Genomic DNA, 18620 nt, shown 5'->3' with positions numbered 1-18620 from the left:
CACTTGCAACCCCTCCCAGCTTGGTACCATCTGAAAACCCTACAAGTGTCCTCTCTATGCCATGATCTAAATCGCTTATGAAAACATTGAAAAGAACCGGACCAAGAACTGATCCCTGTGGAGCCCAATTCGTTCTGCCCTTCCAGCCTGACTGTGAATTATTGATAACTACTCTCTGGGAATGGCTGTCCAACCAGTTATGCTCCCACCTTAGAGTAGTTCCATCTAGGCTGTATTTCCCGGTGTCACTGTGTGAGAGACTAGACCAGAGTGACAAAGCTCATCACCAAAACCGACAGCGGGTTAACATCGTGTTTGGCTCTTAAAATGGCCCCATTTAAGAAAAGACCGGAATGAAACGCAACAGCCAACACAAAGGCAACGATTTGTGCTCAGTTTTATTTTACAAAATCCCTGTATAAATGGGAAGTGGAGTGTGAATGGGAACAGAAGTGTGGACACGAATATAAATATCCATCGTGAATAATAATCTCCCTTCAGTGCAGCCTGAAGCGTCGCCAGACACGGACCCCACCGACCGGACGTTACACGGTCCCTCTGCGCATGGGACGGGGCTCCAAAGCTGAAACCCCCCCAGCAATCCCCAGTAACACCTCACAATAGCCAGGCCCTCCCTTCCTGGGTGAGGAAATACAGTCACTGCAGGGAGCTGTTCATTCCTCCAAGGGATCCGAAAGTGTCAGGAGGATCCCTGTGCTCGGCGCTGCACAGACACACAGGACGGGACAGTCTGACTCCTGCACCGGGAGCCCTAGGGCGAGTCACTCAGATCACTGGCAGCAGGAGGGTGTGTCTCTTATAAAGCGGGGACATGCAAATGAGGGAGACAGTTTCCTGTTTAAATCTGTGCCTCTCTCTGCCCAGGCTGCACTTGGAGACACAATCCGTAGCCCCTGGGTCTGTGCAGTTACCAGCCAGTCCCTGAAAACTTTCCCCTCCAGCACCAGGGAAAATGGGATTTTTGCCCCTTGTCATTTTCGCTGTAGCCGCTTTGGAAGGTATTTTCCTCCTCTGAATAACTGGCAAAGTGAGAAGAATATTGTGTTACCGCTGTTTTTATACCGTTATTAATGGCCTGTCTTTATTCCCAGGTGTCCGGTCCCAGGCGCTGGTGGAGTCCGGAGGGGATGTGAAAAAGCCCGGAGACTCTCTCCGCCTCTCCTGCAAAGCCTCCGGGTTCACCTTCAGCAGCGCCTACATGAGCTGGGTCCGACAGGCTCCTGGCAAAGGGCTAGAATGGGTCGCTTATATAAGCGACGATGGGGATGATATAAGCTACCTTGATTCCGTCAAAGGCAGATTCACCATCTCCAGGGATAATCCCAAGAGTGAGCTGTATCTGCAAATGACCGGCCTGAAGCCCGAGGACACCGCCCGCTATTACTGTGCGAGAGACACAGCGAGGGGAAGCCGGGCTGAGCTCAGACAAGAACCTCTCCCTGCAGTGATCAGAGAAGCGGTTTGGTGTTGGGGGCGCCCCAGGCCTGTGAGTGACAATGAGATCAGTTCTGGGAAAGGGCCGAGCAGCAGCAAACCCTTTTATTGTTATTATTGTTCCTCTGCTTTGCTTTTACACAAGGTGAAGGAATTTATACAAGTTCCCGCAAAGCGCAGAACATTCTTAGTTGGGTCCCTGCCTCTTTCTTTCCTCTCCAGGGGACAAATTCTGAGCCCACCCCCAACCTCCCCATGGTAGGTGAAAACACAAACTCTGGCAGCTATAAAGAGGACCGAAATCCCTATTGGTCGATGCCAGAGAGCGGTGTGGGGTGTGTTTAATGTTATAAATGTATTCGACTCCCTGCCCTGTACAGTGTCTCACTCCGATTAACCTCACCAGTGAACCGGTCTCCAGGCAGTCTGAGAGCCTAGTACCGTGCATGGCGCATTATAGATTCAACCATCCATCCTTATCGTCTGAGCATCACTCAATAAAACCGTCTATTTAACATTCCCTTGCCAAATGCCTGTTTCTCGGTGCACCTCTATCTATCATCGATCAACAGTCATCCTTCCTTCCTTCCTTCCTGTCTATCTATCCCCATCCACACCCCATCTATCTATCCCCGTACACCCTATCTATCTATCTATCTATCTATCTATCTATCTATCTATCTATCTATCTATCTATCTATCTATCCCCCCTTCCCTGCTCACGGTGCTTAGCCGGAGGGACCTCTCTCTTATATGAAGGGGTGTCTATGCAAATCCAGAGCTAATCACTCTGTTTAAATCCTGACACGTCTCAGGCCCCGCAGCTCCTCCCAGAAGAAGACGCGGGTTTTCCCACATTCTCACTTTCACTCCTCCCCTCGGAATTTCTTACACAAAACCCAGGAAGATGAGATTTTGGCTGAACTTAATTCTCACTCTGACAGTTCTCCCAGGTAACTATTAAAGTACAAAGCGTCCTCCCCTCCGGGTTCCTGGGTGTGATAGAATCGGGGGTCTAAACAAATCTGTATTTGCAGAGGCCAGGCCTCAGCTCCAGCTGGTGGAGTCCGGAGGGGATGTGAAAAAGCCCGGAGACTCTCTGCGCCTCTCCTGCAAAGCCTCCGGGTTCACCTTCAGCAGCTATCTCATGGACTGGATCCGTCTGGCCCCTGGGAGGGGGCTGGAGTGGCTGGCCAGAGCTGCTGCCCAGGGGAGCGCCTACTACGCTGATTCCGTGAAAGGGCGATTCACCATCTCCAGAGACAACGCCAACAGCCTGGTGCATTTGCAAATCAGCGGCCTGAGAGCGGAGGACACCGCGCGGTATTACTGTGTCAGAGACACACAGCCAGCGACCTCGGACAAAAACCCAGCGCTGTCTGAGCCACGCTCTGGCGCTGGCTGGTTGGGGCGCTCAGGGTTTGCAAAGCTGGGGAAAGACTCAGACAACATTTAAACCCCAGACCCGCCCCACTGGGGCACTGGCTGTGTCAATAAGCTCGGGAGCCCTGGGGTACGCGTCACATGAGGGTCTGAGGCTCCTTATTGTAACGCCTGCCTAGAGGTACCTGGCTCCCAACGGAAATTACAGCCGCGAGTTACGCACCCTGACTCCGCCCCACTCCGCCTGTCACAGACTGGAGTTCAAGGCAGATTTTTTACCTCCCAGGGGAGCGCCCAGGCACTGGGCTAGAAGGTTTTCCGGGGGCTCATCTCCATAGAGCTGCGGTTGAAGTTCTACTTGTCACCGAATACAAAGAGTCTGTGACGAGAGAGCAAGACTGAGTGTGGCTGAGAATGGCTGGAGAGCCCGCTGTTCAGGGCACTCTTCTGGCATCAAGGGGGACCCAGTTTGAAGTCCCTGTCCTCTAACGAGTATTGGAATGGTATTTTAATAGGTTTTGGGCAGCATAGTGTGGTTACTAGAACACGGGACTGGCTGGGTCTCGGGGAACCTAGATTTTCTCCTAACAGCCAACAGACCTCGGGCAAATCAGTTTCCTTCTCTGTGCCTCAGTTTATCCACCTCGGAAAAGGGGACATTACAGCTCGCCGTCCCTTCCCAAATCTCCCGAGTATTTTTGTCACCCAAGGGTGTAATCAGCCCTGGGCTATATGTCACCGCATGGATCCATTCAGTGCTTTAGATTACTGTGAACATGCTTCTATTCTCTCAGGGTCTAATACCGTATCATGGCATCTCCCACAGCCCGGGACAAGGGACCTCAGCGAGAAATGAAATCCCAGCCTCTGCGACTGCATTTTAAGAGCACGGATATGCAAATCGAGTAATTGTATCCCCTGCTTAAAGCCGGCGGTTCCCCTTTGGGTTGGGAACCTGCAGGCAGCTCCCGGTGTCTGCAGCGACCGGCCCTACCCTCTAGAGAACTTTTTCCAGCAAACACACATGATGTTTTGGCTGCATTTCCTTTTCATTGTGACGGCTTTCCAAGGTGTGTATTTCCTTTGCTGGGAAATGGAGATACCCTTGTTATTTACTAATTGATGGTAATATTCGAATCCGAATTATGATCAGTCATATTAACAGAAGCAACAATTATATGAGCAGCAGCACGGTTAGTAAATATTGGTTTTGGCACCAGCACCGTTATCTGACTGTTAATGTGGCTTTTATACCCTCAGGGGCTCGGGCTCAGGCTCGGCTGGTGGAGTCCGGAGGGGACATTAAGAAGCCGGGACAATCTCTGCGCCTCACCTGTAAAGGCTCCGGATTTGATTTCAGCCAGGCCGGGATGCACTGGGTCCGACAAGCTCCCGGGAAGGGACTGGAGTGGGTCTCTGTGATTTTCTTCGATGGGAGTAAGGAATATTACGCCGCTTCTGTCAAAGGGCGATTCACCACCTCCAGGGACAACTCCCAGAACCTGGCCTATTTAGACATGAGCAGCCTGAAGCCAGAGGACACCGCCCGGTATTACTGTGCAGCGTCACAGTGCGTGAAAACCGGTCTGAGCTGAGACAAAAACCCTCCCTCTGCAACGGCGTGAGGCCGCTGCTCTGGGTGGCGCTCAGGGTCTGCGAGTTACAATGAGCCCGGTGAGGACAAAGGAAAGTGAACAAAGAAATCAGCGGTTTCATGTCAGGTTCTTTCTCACGGAGAATTGCCCAGCAGGCCAAATAAGAATCCAGATGTTTAATCACAGACATTAACAGGTTTATAAAGACTCCTTCCACCTCCCCCCCTTCCCCGCAACACATTGTCCTTGCCCACCCCTCCACAAAAGGACAAATCCTGCGATGTTCTGGCTCAGTGTAGCATCCTCTCTCCTGTGATCCTATAGACAGGCGGCCTCCTTTGTGTAACCTTTGCAGTGATTGACAGCCCCGCTGGGGGGACGTTCAAACAGAGAGACCTGATTCTGTTCGGCCTTACAATGAGTTCAGGGCCCAATGCTCCGAGTGACCCCCGTTTGTGCAAAAGGAATTGGAATGGGAATATGAATCGGACTGGAAGAGGAATATCCGTGTGAACAGAAATAGGACTGTGAGCATGAAAGAGAATAGGAACGTGAGTGTGATTGGAAGTGGAAATGGGAGCGTGTGGGTGAACAGGAAGCGGAATATAAAGAGGAATAGGAGTGTTAGTGGTAATGGGGATAGAAATACGTGATTCAGCGTGAACGATTATAGGGGTCTGAATATAAGTGGGAACGTAAATATTTTATTATTAAGTAGCAGTAGTAGTAGAATTTCTGAATATTACATCATACAAAATCTAAAAATCATAAAAAGTAAGTATCAGAAGGGGAGCCGTGTTAGTCTGGATCTGTAAAAGCACCACAGAGTCTTGTGGCACCTTACAGACTAACAGACGTTTGGGAGCATGAGCTTTCGTGGGTGAATACCATGACATGCATCCGAGAAAGTGGGTATTCATCCACGAAAGCTCATGCTCCCAAACGTCTGTTAGTCTATAAGGTGCCACAAGACTCTTTGCTGCTCATAAAAAGGAAGAACGCTTCTGTCTACACGTCATTGCTTATTAATAATTAACCAAGTAAATGATGGTGATGATCATATGCGCTCAGTGGTGTGGTGGTTGTGATCCTAGCCCCCGGGGTCTTCAGTCATAGGCTAGGATCCCATTGTCCTAGGCACGAGACAAACACAGACCATCAGACCGCTCTCTACCCCACTGAGTTTACAATCCGAATATAAATGGGAAGTGGAATGGGAATTGGAATGGGAATAGGAGTGTGAACACAAATATGAATATAAAATAGTGAATAATTATCTCTTTCCGAGAGGCCTGGATCGTCCCTCTACTCTCCCCTAAGCCTCTCCCATCTGCACCCACAGGCGGGTCCCCAGACCTGTTCCAAAGCGGGAGACAGGCACGCTAAGGTCACCTTCCAAATGTCACCACGGACCGCGAGTTCTATGGGCCTGTGGTGCCCGGGCACCAGGAATGTTCCTGGCCTGGGGCCCAGCTCCAGCAATGTCTGAGGCCAGGTCTCTCCTTCGGCTCCACCTTCTGCCCCCAGGTGCTTCTCCCCCAGTGCGTCCCCCCCGGGGATTTAAAATTGCCTCCTCCCCACCCACCACCGGCAGCGCCACGGAGCTTACTGGCTTCCTGCCTGCTCGCTCCACGTGGCTGCCAGACCCAACCTGCAGCCCCATCGGCGGGGTGGGTCTGAGTCTACCCACGGTGGACGATGCTCCCTCCCCAAGCACTCCTGCAGCAAGGAGGCCCCCGCCCGGCCTGTCTATGAGCCTCAGGTAAGCGTTGCACCCCCCCACCCCCTCCCAGAGTCTGCACCCCCACCCCTTTCCCACACACACCCTCTGGACCCCAAACTCCCTCCCAGAGCCTAAGCTGCTCCCCCAAAATCATAGGTGCCAACTTCTGCTGGGGCTGGTGGGTGCTCGACCCCCCACTGCCCCTGCCCCCTCCACCTCTACCCTGCCCCACTCCTGCCCCTGTCCCACCCTATTCTAACCCCTTCCCCAAAGTCTCTGCCTCAACTCCGCCTCTCCCTGCCCCTATTCCAACCATTCCCCAAATCCCCCCGTCCCGGCTCTGCCGCCTTCCCTGAGCCCCCCCCCCCCCGCATTCCCGCTCCTCCCCCTCCCTCCCAGAGCTTGTTACACCAGGAAACAGCTGTTTTGCAGCGGCAAGGGCTGGGAGGAGAAGTGGGGAGGCAGCATGCCCAGGGGAGGAGGTGGAGGCAAGGTTGGGTGAGGTGGGGTGGAGAGGGGACCTTGGTTGCCAGTGGGTGCAGAGCACCCAGCAACTTTTCCCCCTGGGTGTTCCAGCCCCACAGAGTTGGCGCCTATGCCCAAAATCCCTTCAGAGCCTGAACCCTTCCCCTTCCCACACACACCCCTCTTGCCCCCAAACTCCCTCCCAGAGCCTGCACCCTCGACCTCCTCCCCACACCCAAACTCCCTCCCAGAGCCATAGGCAGGTGGGGGGCAGAGTTTGGGGGGAGGGCGTCTTTAATTTCAGCATACACGTGCGTTGTGTGACATTTCGAAAAATTAAATTGAATTTGGTGCTATACTATTGTTTTTATTTTGAATTCCATATAGGGGGCACCATCATCTTTTCAGTGCTTAGGGCCTCTAGAGGTCTTAATCCGGCCCTGCCTGGCAGTGTCTCCCCTTCCTGCGAAGATCCTGCTGGTGCTGCGGTCCATAGATCCCTCGCTGCGTCAGTGAACCCCAATCCGGAGTGAGTCCTGCTCAGAGTCGGTCTCCTCTCGGAGACCTGGCACGTTGCCTCACCCGGGGCAACCAGCAGTCAAGAGGGAGGTCAGACTCACAGGACAGCCCCTGACAATGTAACGAAGACAAGCGCGCGGCGGGACTGATCCAGTGCCCCTCAGGATCAATAGGATCTATCCTGCTGCCCAGTCGGGTTCGCATCACACTCCACGGAAGGAGCGAATTCCTCATAGGGACAAGTCCTCGCTAGTGTAAAGTCACCGCAGCTGCTTCCACTAGACTCGAGTTACTCCGGATTTACACCAGGGAGGCTCTGGCCCTTTCAGCAAACTGGGACGTTTAGCGGATTAACGCAGCGGAAGGTGATTAGTTCATTATAACCCGTGTGGGGCCCCTCACCGGGGCGTCTCGGCCCTTCACACGCGGTTATCGCCTTTCTCCCCACAGCGCCGCCGGGAGGCCGGGAACTATCCCAGCCCCTGGGTCAGAGCGGGGAGACTGAGGCACGGAGAGATGGAGGCTGGATATGGAAATGGCCCATTCAGAGTCCGGGCGGGGCTGTGGGCAGAGATCACCCAGCGCCTGAACAAACCCCACTCCGCTGGTGTTGTATCGGGAAACAGAGACGAGACAGAGCTGCAGTGAGGCGTCCCAGGAAAGTCCCAGACTCTTGCTTTTATTCACTTTTCTCATACATGGTTATTCATTACTACATGATTGATACACCTGTTTACTTCATTCTGATTGGTTAAGGCTGGCTTTCCTCACCGGCCTCACCGGGCCATTGTCCTGAGTGACTAAAGCTAGCATAACAGAATGTCTGTACTGTGCTATTGAATGGTTCAATGCAGAGACAGCGTGGCTTGCCAGCACTTGAACCTACATCTCACCCTTTTTTGTTTTGTTAACATGACTAATACTTACGAGGGGGCCCTGGGTTAGTCCACGGACAGCCCTTAATGAAGAGAGAAACAAATGAGGGGACACACTGAATGCCGCAGCAAAATAGCACAAGTAAGAGTACAGTGAGTCCTCCAAAGGTGACAAGCTGATGCAACCACCCAGTGTTAGGAAGCCATGAGGAGAGCCAATCCCACCATCCCGAGAAGGGGTCTGGATTGTATCTGATTTGATCTGTTAAATTTTTAATAATCTTGAGCTGATTTTCAACTGAATGATGATGATCAGAAATATTAAAGCAACACATATCATTAACCTTTTCACATCCATAATGATGCAGCATAAGTAAATAATCTATAGCCGCTCGATTTTGCAATACCTTGCGGCAAACACAGAACGGTCACCCAAATGTACATAACCCAGCAAAGAGAATTAGCATTTAAGCTGGCTATTAGCGCAAGAAAGTAATTTTCTGTAGTCTTATCCGCCTTAGTTTGTTCTAATACATGTTCAGCCTGCCGTGATAAAGCTTTGACCTGCCCCCAAGTTATGGCAGCGTTGGGTGTGCCACGCTTTTGGGCCTTGTCGATCTTGTCTGCCCTATCCGTCAGGGTTAGACAGAAATCCGGAATGGGATTCTTTAGCCCCTGATGCCAGGCCATCTCTCCACGGCTTCACAAAGCGAGCGGGAACCCACACAGGGCCGGTTTCAGTTGACACTGATGCGTAGCCCCGGCCCCAGGTAATGAGCGGCACGGGCAGGCTCCACTCTGGTCCTGGCAGCTTGCGATATATCACCTTCGGCGCTGGAAGGGGCTCGGTCTGTCGATAATGGCGCTGGGCTCTAGATAAAAACTGATTATTAAACAAAGTTAAATTCAAATGATTCAGAGTAAACAAGACACGAGCCAACCATTCTTCCTTATCTGGCAAGGATAGGGGCACTCCTCCTTTTTGTTTTTGTTTAGTAAGGGCCTCCTTTAGGGTGCGGTTAGCCCTTTCAACAATGGCCTGACCCCGGGAATTATAAGGAATGCCGAATTTGTGGAGAATGCCCCACCGGGCACAAAATGCGGCCATGGCGGAGGAACAGTAAGCAGGGCCATTGTCGGTTTTCAACTCAGCGGGGCTGCCCATTACCGCAAAACTGCGAATCAAGTGATTACAAACATGTTTGGTAGCCTCCCCTTTTTGGGCAGTTACCCAAGTGTAACCAGAAAATGTGTCGATGACAACGTGCAGGTATTTCCAAGGGGAGAAGGGGGGAAAAAGGGTAACATCCATCTGCCAAAGTTGATTGGCTCCGAGACCACGGGGATTTACCCCTATGGGAGGACCCTGTGGGTTAAGGGTGCATTGAGGACATTGTTGAACAATACCTCGAGCATCAGAAAGAGGGATCTGAAATTGTTTAGCCAATGCCTTGGCATTTTGATGATGTAGGGCATGACTTTCTATAGGAGTACAAGGGAATGCCCTGAGTTGGGCATCCGCCTGGGCATTGCCTTCTGTCAACATGCCAGGGAAAGGTTGGTGGCTTCGAATATGAGCAATAAAAAACTGATCAGTACGGGAATGAATGAGATGTTGCAATGCTAAAAACAAAGCTAGCAAATTTTTATCTAGTGCTGGTGATACATAGCTACCACTAATATTTGAAACAACATTGGCTACATATAAACTGTTGGTGATAATATTAAACGGTTGCATAGAAAAACGATTAAAGGCTAAAATTACTGCAGCCAGCTCAGCACGCTGGGCGGAGCTTTGGGGTAGGGTAAACAGAGAACACCAGTGGGTAGTAGATGGGTCACGCCAAGAGAGAACCCCACGGTGTGGACTTCCGTCCGTAAATACTGTAAGCACATCTGGCAGCGGGGTTGGTGAGAGCAAATAGCAAAAGTTAAGGGGTATTCGCTGCGTCATGCCAAAGCGGGGGTCCTTTAAGGTATGAAAGGTAAATGTTCCTGTATAACCTGCACACGCACATTGAACCTCAGGAGATGTTTCACAAAGGGTTTGCCATAAATGTAGGGGAATTGGAAGAACTATTTCTGCTGGATCTATACCCAAAAGTACTAATGCACGCTGGCGCCCTTTTGTAATTAGGGAAGCAAGCATGGAGGGAAGGGGAGTAAGGGTATTTGCTGGGGTGTGGGCGAGATAAAGCCATTCAAGGATTCGTACCGTCCCAGCCTCGGGTGCTTGAAAGAGGGCGGCACAAGGTTGGGTCACCCCTTGAAGACAAGCGAGACGTGGAGGCTCGTTATCCACGGCACGATCCACCCAAATCTTTGCGAGAGATTGATTTACCTGCTCAATGGCATCTAATTGTGTTTTTGTGAGAGAAATGATATCGGAGGGGTGACGCCCCTGCCGAAGAGCATCAAATAATGGACTTAACATGTTGGTATCAAGGCGATAATAGGGACGTACCCAATTAATTATGCCAAGGACTTGCTGAAGGGTGACGTAATTAATGTTGGTTTTCAAGGCAATTTGCGGGATAATCGGAATGGAATAAGCGGCCATCATTTTATGTCCCAGATAAAGGAAGGACTCTATACATTGTACCTTTTCTGGGGCTATCTGAAGGCCGTATTCCTGGAGCATATTTTGCAGGTCAGTTTTCCATGAAGGAGGGAGTTCTGGTCCTGCTATGAGGATATCATCCATATAATGGTAAACCTTAAGCATAGGGTACCGTTTGCGAAAAGGTAAGAGAGACTGATTTACGTAATATTGACAGAGGGTGGGGCTGTTTAGCATACCCTGGGGAAGAACCTTCCAATGGTAGCGTTCTGTTGGCTGACTATTATTCAAAACAGGGATAGTAAAGGCAAAGTACTTTCGATCCCGGGGGAGGAGAGGAATAGAGAAAAAACAATCCTTAAGATCGATTACTGCTAACTGATAATCATGAGGTATAACATTTGGATTTGGGGTCCCACATTGAAGGGCTCCCATAGGTTCCATAATTTTGTTTATAGCTCGGAGATCATGTAATAATCGCCAGCGTCCAGATTTTTTCTTAATAACAAAGATCGGAGTATTATATGGGCTAGTAGTAGGCTCAATATGTCCCTCGGTTAATTGTTCCTGAACTAATTCCTTAAGGGCTATTAATTTTTCCTGAGGGAGTGGCCATTGCTCAACCCACACTGGGACGTGGGTTTTCCATTCCAGTGGGAGGGCAGTGTGTGAGGAGCATTGACGTGTCATGGCACCACTAGGGAGGCTCCCAGCTGAGACAATAGGTCTCGCCCCCAGAGATTAAGATCAATTGGCAAAATGCACGGACGAATTTTTGCAACCTCTCGCCCCTCTTCACTATCCCATACTGAGAGCCAATTGGTGCTTTGTCGGGAAGATTGCGGGCCTCCCACTCCCCAAACAGAGGGGGAAACTTCGGAAGGCCAGGAAGAGTCCCAATGCTTTTGTGCAATTACTGAAACATCCGCTCCAGTGTCTAGCAACCCATAGAGCTCCTTACCGTTGATGATATACTTACGGGTCGGTTTGTGGGTTCGGATGTGTTGTAATACTGCAGCAATCTGTGGATGAAAAAGGGGACCTTGCTCCAGATTAACGCGAGTAGAACCAAATCCGCCGGCACGACTTGCCTGGCCGGGTCCGGCCGGCGCTGTGTAAGGTAAGATTAGCAGTTGAGCCCAAGAATCCCCCGCCTTTAATTTGAGGGGAAGGTGACTCCAAATTTGAACATAAATAATACCGGTGTAATCAGAATCGATAACTCCGGGCACAATCATAATAGACTGACTACTGGCAGAAGAACGAGGCAAAATCAATCCAAATGTATCCGGGGGAAGCGGACCCGAAAGCTGCGTAGGCATGAGGAGTACGTCACCAGGAAGAGGGGATTGCATATCTACTGCATTAATAAGACCCAAACCAGCACTGCCTTTTGTGGCCGGTTGATCGGCCATGGCAGGCAGGGCTCCCTCCTTTAAACCGGGGCTGAAGGGGGGCCCGGTCGAAAGTTTCCCGAATTATCTGGGGTTGAGGAGCGACATTGATTAGCCCAATGATATCCTTTATTACATTTTGGGCACTTTTTAGAAGGACGGCCCCCGGTGGTGTTAGTTCCGCCCTTATGAGCACCACCTCCTGGGGCTCGGCACTCCTTTTTGAAGTGTCCAGGTCGCTGGCAGTTAAAGCAGTTACCTGTAGGTTTGTTACCTTGACGGATTGCTCCCGCCAACAGTGCCATAGCGTGGGTCTGAGTGCCCACTTCGGCACATGCTTGTAACATATCAGCGAGTGTGTAATTAGGGCGGTGGATGATAGTTTGGAGAATTTTCCGACAGTCAGCATTGGACTGCTCATACGCTAAGCGTAAAAGGAGTTCCGTCTGAGCATCTGGATTGTCAATTTGGCGTTGAACAGCCTCCTTGAGGCGATCAACGAAATGATGATAAGGTTCCGTAGCTTGTTGTTTAACATTTGTGAATGATCGAAGGGGCTTGCCAGAGGCTGGAATGCACCTAAAGGCTCTTTGAATACACATTGCCATGCGGTGAAAAGATTCCATGGGCAATATAGATTGTTGTTCTATGGTGGCAAAAGCTCCCGTCCCATATATTTGCTCAGCAGTATTCTGCGCGTTACCGAGTGCTAGGGCTGCCAACCTAAACTCATTATCCCATACCACGTACTGTGCAGGGGAAAGGATCATACGAAATAGATGTTTCCAGTCCTCCGGGATCATAGTATAACTATTAGCGATCCCTTCTATCATACCCTGCACATAAGTGGAACGCAGCCCTGACTCACGTACCGCTTTGTTAAGCTCCCGAAGAATTGAGTACGGGAGGGTGGAGTGCTGAGCTACCACCTCACCTGCCTCATTGGGAGGGTCATAAGACAGAGGAAACACCAAAGGGATTTCTCCCTCCCATTCTTCCAATAAGGGGTCCTGCCCGCTTGCCCGCGCCGCCGCAAGGGCGGCACAGACAGCGCCCTGATGAAGGGACTTCTGCCCCAGTGGAACCACCACTGGTGTAGAAGTTTTTGGTGCTAACAAAGGGGCTGGTGGGAGCACTCGGGGATAGGCGGGAGGTGCCTCTACCGAGAGCAAGGGAGGTGCGGAGGGGGACGCCTCTTTTCGTAATCTCCCCACCGCAGCTGAACAGTGCTGCCACAACAGAATATGTTGGATCTCGGCTCGAGGTTCCCTAAACAACGCCTCTCCGATTTTTATCCAATCGGAGTGATCTAGGGAGCCTCGGTTCGAGTACCATGGGCACTTATTCTCAATCACTCGGAGCAATTCCTCCAAGTGCCGTAACGATACTGCAGTACACCCGTCCTGTTTGATAAGTTTCAATAACTCTTTTGCATGATCTTTTTGCTCAATGGATAAGTCCCCCCCCATACTCACGAGGGAGCGCGTTGCGCTGTGGTGCACCAAGGCTAAGCCAGCCGATGAGTCGGGGGTCCTGTGTCTGGATCACGTCGGGGTCACCAGATGTTGTATCGGGAAACAGAGACGAGACAAAGCTGCAGTGAGGCGTCCCAGGAAAGTCCCGGACTCTTGCTTTTATTCACTTTTCTCATACATGGTTATTCATTACTACATGATTGATACACCTGTTTACTTCATTCTGATTGGTTAAGGCTGGCTTTCCTCACCGGCCTCACCGGGCCATTGTCCTGAGTGACTAAAGCTAGCATAACAGAATGTCTGTACTGTACTATTGAATGGTTCAATGCAGAGACAGCGTGGCTTGCCAGCACTTGTACCTACACGCTGGGCCTGGGGATGTGGCACCGCCGGGACTTTCCCAAGCGGCTCGTGGATTGTTTTCACCCAGCTGACATCACATCTGTAAATCAAAGCCCTGAGTCTCAGCTGGTGTCAATGGGTGGAGCTGAGACATCGCACCCACAAGATGTAACCATGGAGATAACAGACCCCGCCCCTCAGCCCTTGATGACATCACTCAGCCCAGCGCTGGCCCTCGGTCAGTGGGGATAGTCACGTGACCCAGGGTTCTAAGATGGGGTCACTAGATTCGCTCCGCGAGAGGCTGATGCAGAGTTTGGAGAACAAGACCCCGGGCTGGAGAGAGACCGGAGGCAGGAAGGACACAGAACGCGGCTCCTACTGAATACTATAGAGCCCAGTGCTCCCTTACTCCGCCTGGGAAAGTCCCACCCTAAATCAGGCAACCCCTGAATTTAAAAGTCAGGACTTCCCTTGCTGGAAACAAGCGAGCCTTGATTTCCTCGTGGTCCCAGAGAGTCTCACAAGCACCGCCCCCCTCTCCTGACAGATACTTTTGTGTCCAACGCCCTGACCCCCAGGCCATGAAGAACAAGGGGTGTCCTGCATTGAACCACCCAAGACACGCTCGATCAGGCCATAAGATGGTGCTTAGGGACGGGAGATCACTTAATACCTCCCTGGGGTAAAAGTGTGAGCAGGATCCGGCCACCCAGGCGCTGCACAGCACATAGGAAGGGACCATGCATGTGATAATCACTCAAATTACTAGGGTAAGAGTGTGTGTCCCTTATAAAGAGCGGGATATGCAAATACGGGAGTTCGTTTCCTGTTTAAATCTGTGCCTCTCTCTGCCCAGGCTGCACCCGGAGAGACAATCCGCAGCCCCTGGGTCTGTGCAGTGACCAGCCAGTCCCTGAGAACTTTCCCCTCCAGCACCAGGAAAATGGGATTTTTGCTCCTTTTACTTTTCGCTGCAGCAGCTTTGGAAGGTATTTTCCTCCTGTGAATAATTGACAGAGTTAGAAGAATATTTTCTTAGCTCTGCTTTTATAGCAATATTAACAACCGCTCTTTATTCTCAGGTGCCCGGTCCCAGATGCAGCTGGTGGAGTCCGGAGGGGATGTGAAAAAGCCCGGAGACTCTCTCCGCCTCTCCTGCAAAGCCTCCGGGTTCACCTTCAGCGGCTCCTACATGCACTGGGTCCGACAGACTCCCGGGAAGGGGGTGGAGTGGGTGTCGCGGATCAGTTCCCAAAGTGGAACTGAACAGTTGTATTCCCCGGCTTTGAAAGGCCGATTCACCATCTCCAGAGACAACCCCAACAACCTGCTGTATCTGCAACTGACCGGCCTGAAGCCCGAGGACACCGCCCGGTATCACTGTGCGGGAGACACAGTGAGGGGAAGCCGGGCTGAGCTCAGACAAAAACCTCCCGGCTTCAGTGCAGGTTGATTTTGCTCTAGGTGGCGTTCATTGTCCGTACAATGGAATGAGGACAAATAAAACAAACCGAGGGAGCCTGTACTTGTATTTCAGTCTCTCCCATAGGACATGTGGTGAAGAACATGAGAAGGGCCAGACTGGGTGAGACCTAAGGTCCATCTAACCCAGTGTCCTGTCTACTGACAGTGGCCAGTGCCAGGTGCCCCAGAAGGAATGAAAAGAACAGGGAATCATCAAGTGACCCCTCCCCTGGAAGAGATCTTCACAGGGACAAATAACAGCCCTGTGGCTCCTCGACTCTCTCCCCCCAGCAGCCTTTGCTCCCTCCTCATTTCCCAAATCTTCTGCCAGGCATCCAGCCCAAGGGGCCGTGCTGGCTCCTTTTCAAGCACCACTTGGTGTTACCGACACTGCTGGTGGGGGTGGGGAGGAAGGAGGGAAGATATTCAAGCAGAAGAGCCATGTTGTGTCATTGCTGGTACTGCTTGAATTCCTGATGCCTGGACCCCAAACCCTGCAGCAATCACAGACAGCCATTAGTTAGATGTGAATGGACGTATGAGTGTTTGTGTGAATGAGGATTGGAACAGGAATGGGGGCTGGGTGTGTGAACGTAAATGGGAGTGAGAAGGGGATATGCCTGTGAATGGAAATCCGAATATAAACGGCTATTTCAGAGTGTGTGAATAAGGATATGGATGAGGATATGAATGTCAACATAAATGTGAATGATTAGTAATAATCTCCCTACAGTGACAACTGTTCTTATTCCCCAATTCATACTGTCTGGCCCTCCCTCATGTACTCCACTCCTTATTTGTATAAAAGGGGTAAATGTACTGACAAGCGTTTCACACCGAATTGTAGAATTGTTGGCTGGAGGGAGCTCGAGAGGTCACCTAGTCCAGCCCCTGCTCTGAGGTGGGAACAAGTAAATCTAGACCATCCCTGGCAAGTGTTTGTCTAACCCAGGGGTGGGCACCTTTCAGACGTGCTGTGCCGAGTCTTCATTTATTCCCTCTGATTTAAGGTTTCACGTGCCAGTAATACAGGTTAACGTTTTTAGAAGAAAAAAAACCAGGAGTACTTGTGGCACCTTAAAGACTAACAAATTTATTTAAGCATGAGCTTTCGTGAGCTACAGCTCACTTCTTCGGATGCATAAGAGGCTTTTAGAAGGCCTCTTTCTACAAGTCTATAATATATAACTAAACTATTCTTGTGTGTAAAGTAAATAAGGTTTTTAAAATGTTTAAGAAGCTTCATTTAAAATTAAATTAAAATGCAGAGCCCCCCGGACCGGTGGCCAGGACCCAGGCAGTGTGAATGCCACTGAAAATCAGCTCGTGTGCCTCCTTCGGCACCCACGCCATAGGTTGCCTACCCCTGGTCTAACCTGTTCTTAAAGACAGGGATTCCACAACCTCTCTTGGAAGCTGATTCTCCTGCTTAACTATCCTTAGAGTAAGAAAATTTTCCTTAATGTCTAATTTAAACCTCCCTGGCTGCAGAGTAAGTCAGCTACTTCCTGTCCTAGTGCAGTGGTCATGGAGAGCAATTGGTAACAGCCCTCAACGTATCTGAAGCCTGTTATCAGGTTCCTCCCTTCGTCTTCTTTTCTCTAGATCGAACATGCCCCATTGTTGTAACCTTCCCTCATAGGTCAGGTTTTGATCATTTGTGTTGATATTCGCTGGACTCTCCAATTTGTTCAATTCTTTCTTAAATTGCGGTGCCCAGAAGTGGACCCAGTACAGCAGCTCAGGCCCCACCAGTGTTGAGTGCAGCAGGGCAATTACCTCCCATGCCTTACATATGACACTCCTGTTAATACACCCCAGACTGGCATTTGCCTTTGTTGGAAACTGCATCACATTGTTGTGGCCTGTTCAACTGGTGAATCACTATAACCTCCACATCCCTTTGAGCCATGCCACTGTCTAGCCAGTTATTCCCCATTTTATAGGTCTGCATTTGATTTTTTCCCCCTTGGTCCAGGACTTTGCTTTTGTCTTCATTGATTTTCATCTCCTTGAATTCAGACCAATTCTCCAACTTGCCAAGGTCCCTTTGAATGCTAATTTTGTCCTCCAATTGCTTGCAACCCCTCCCAGCTTGGTAGCATTGGCACATTTTATAAGCATCCTCTCCGTCCTAATACGCAAGTCATTAATGAAAATATCCAATCTAACTATCCAACCACTCTCACCCCATGCAGAACCCAGCAGAGAGGTTTATTCCTTCCTTCTATATCTACCCCTACTGCAACCAGCCAGCCATCTAACCCTACAGAAGTGCAAATGAACGGCCTCCTTCCCTCCCCTCTACACCTCCCCCAACTGCCCCACAGATCCGCGTTACTGCACAAAGCCACCCTCCCCCCCCCCCACACACACAGCCACTCTCAGAGAATAGAGAGACGCGGAGCTGGGTTGGCCACTTTCCCCTTTGGGTCTAACCCAGCCTTATCACTCCTTCCCAGGGCAGTGACCTCTCCGGGAATCTCTCTCACACACCCGCGCCCCCAGGTTGGATCTAACATTAATACTGTCGCAGCTCCGCCTGTCAGCGATATGCAAAACTGACATCTGCTGCTTCCTACTTAAACCCCCCTCACACACACAGTCTCTGTCCAAACACAGAGTCCTGGCCAGACCCGGCTCAGGGATTCCTGTTCGGTTCAGACCCATCGATTCATCGCTCCCGAACCGATCCATGGCTGCGTTGTCCCTGGTACAGCTGGTCCTTGCACTGGCCGCGCTCTCCTGTGAGTTGGGTTTGGGTTCGCTCCTTCCACCCATTATCTGTCTAATATTACAAACGTAACGTGCAATCTCCCTTTTTACATCTCCCCGCAGGTGCCCGCTCGCAGGGGGCTCTGACCCAGTCGGGGACAGCGGTGAAGAAGCCCGGAGAGTCCCATACGGTGAAATGTGCAGTCAGCGGTTTTAACGTTATGGGCTATAACATGTTCTGGATCCGGCAGGCTCCTGGGGAAGGGATGGAGTGGATAATTCATTATTATTCACCGTCCAGCAACAGCTACTCCCCGGCAATCCAGGAGCGATTCACAGCCTCCAAGGACAGCTCCAATTTCTACCTGCACATGAGCAGCCTGAAACCCGAGGACACCGCGGTGTATTACTGTGCGAGAGACACAGCGAGGGGAAGCCTATGATGCTTCATATAAAAACCCAGCGATCTGAAGGTCCCTGAATTGCAGTAACTGGGAGAGGGCAGCAGTTACACAGAGGACAAAGGAAAGATCTCACACGGAGTTTCCGTGCCCCTAGCAACCACGCTGGAAACTGGGACCACATGTTCCCTCTTTTTTTTCCATCCACTGAGCAATAACTTTTGTTATGTCAACCGAGGTATGTGCGG

The 18620-nt window shown here is 50.9% G+C and overlaps 1 protein-coding gene and 2 gene segments (V, D, J or C); all 3 read left to right on the top strand.

Moving 5' to 3' along the window:
- The window catches only part of LOC123347549, a 5956-nt gene extending 3045 nt beyond the window's left edge, over positions 1-2911 (top strand). Inside the window, exons 4-5 of the mRNA XM_044984902.1 lie at positions 1127-1713; positions 2593-2911. Coding sequence (XP_044840837.1) covers positions 1127-1713; positions 2593-2911 — 906 coding nt within the window. The remainder of the gene's footprint in view (positions 1-1126; positions 1714-2592) is intronic.
- Positions 2912-3756: 845 nt separating this feature from the next.
- Positions 3757-4518, top strand: LOC123347919. The segment is given in 2 exon segments: positions 3757-3908; positions 4099-4518. Coding segments are annotated over 2 exon segments (381 nt in total).
- A 13433-nt stretch (positions 4519-17951) lies between these two features.
- On the top strand, positions 17952-18414 carry LOC123347548. The segment is given in 2 exon segments: positions 17952-18003; positions 18095-18414. Coding segments are annotated over 2 exon segments (372 nt in total).
- The last annotated feature ends 206 nt before the right edge of the window (positions 18415-18620 follow it).

The sequence above is a fragment of the Mauremys mutica genome, chromosome 13, assembly GCF_020497125.1.
Source record: "Mauremys mutica isolate MM-2020 ecotype Southern chromosome 13, ASM2049712v1, whole genome shotgun sequence".
Classification (NCBI taxonomy): Eukaryota; Metazoa; Chordata; order Testudines; family Geoemydidae; genus Mauremys; species Mauremys mutica.
The sequence above is the reverse complement of the archived record's forward strand: the minus strand, read 5'-3'. Positions and strand labels throughout refer to the sequence as shown.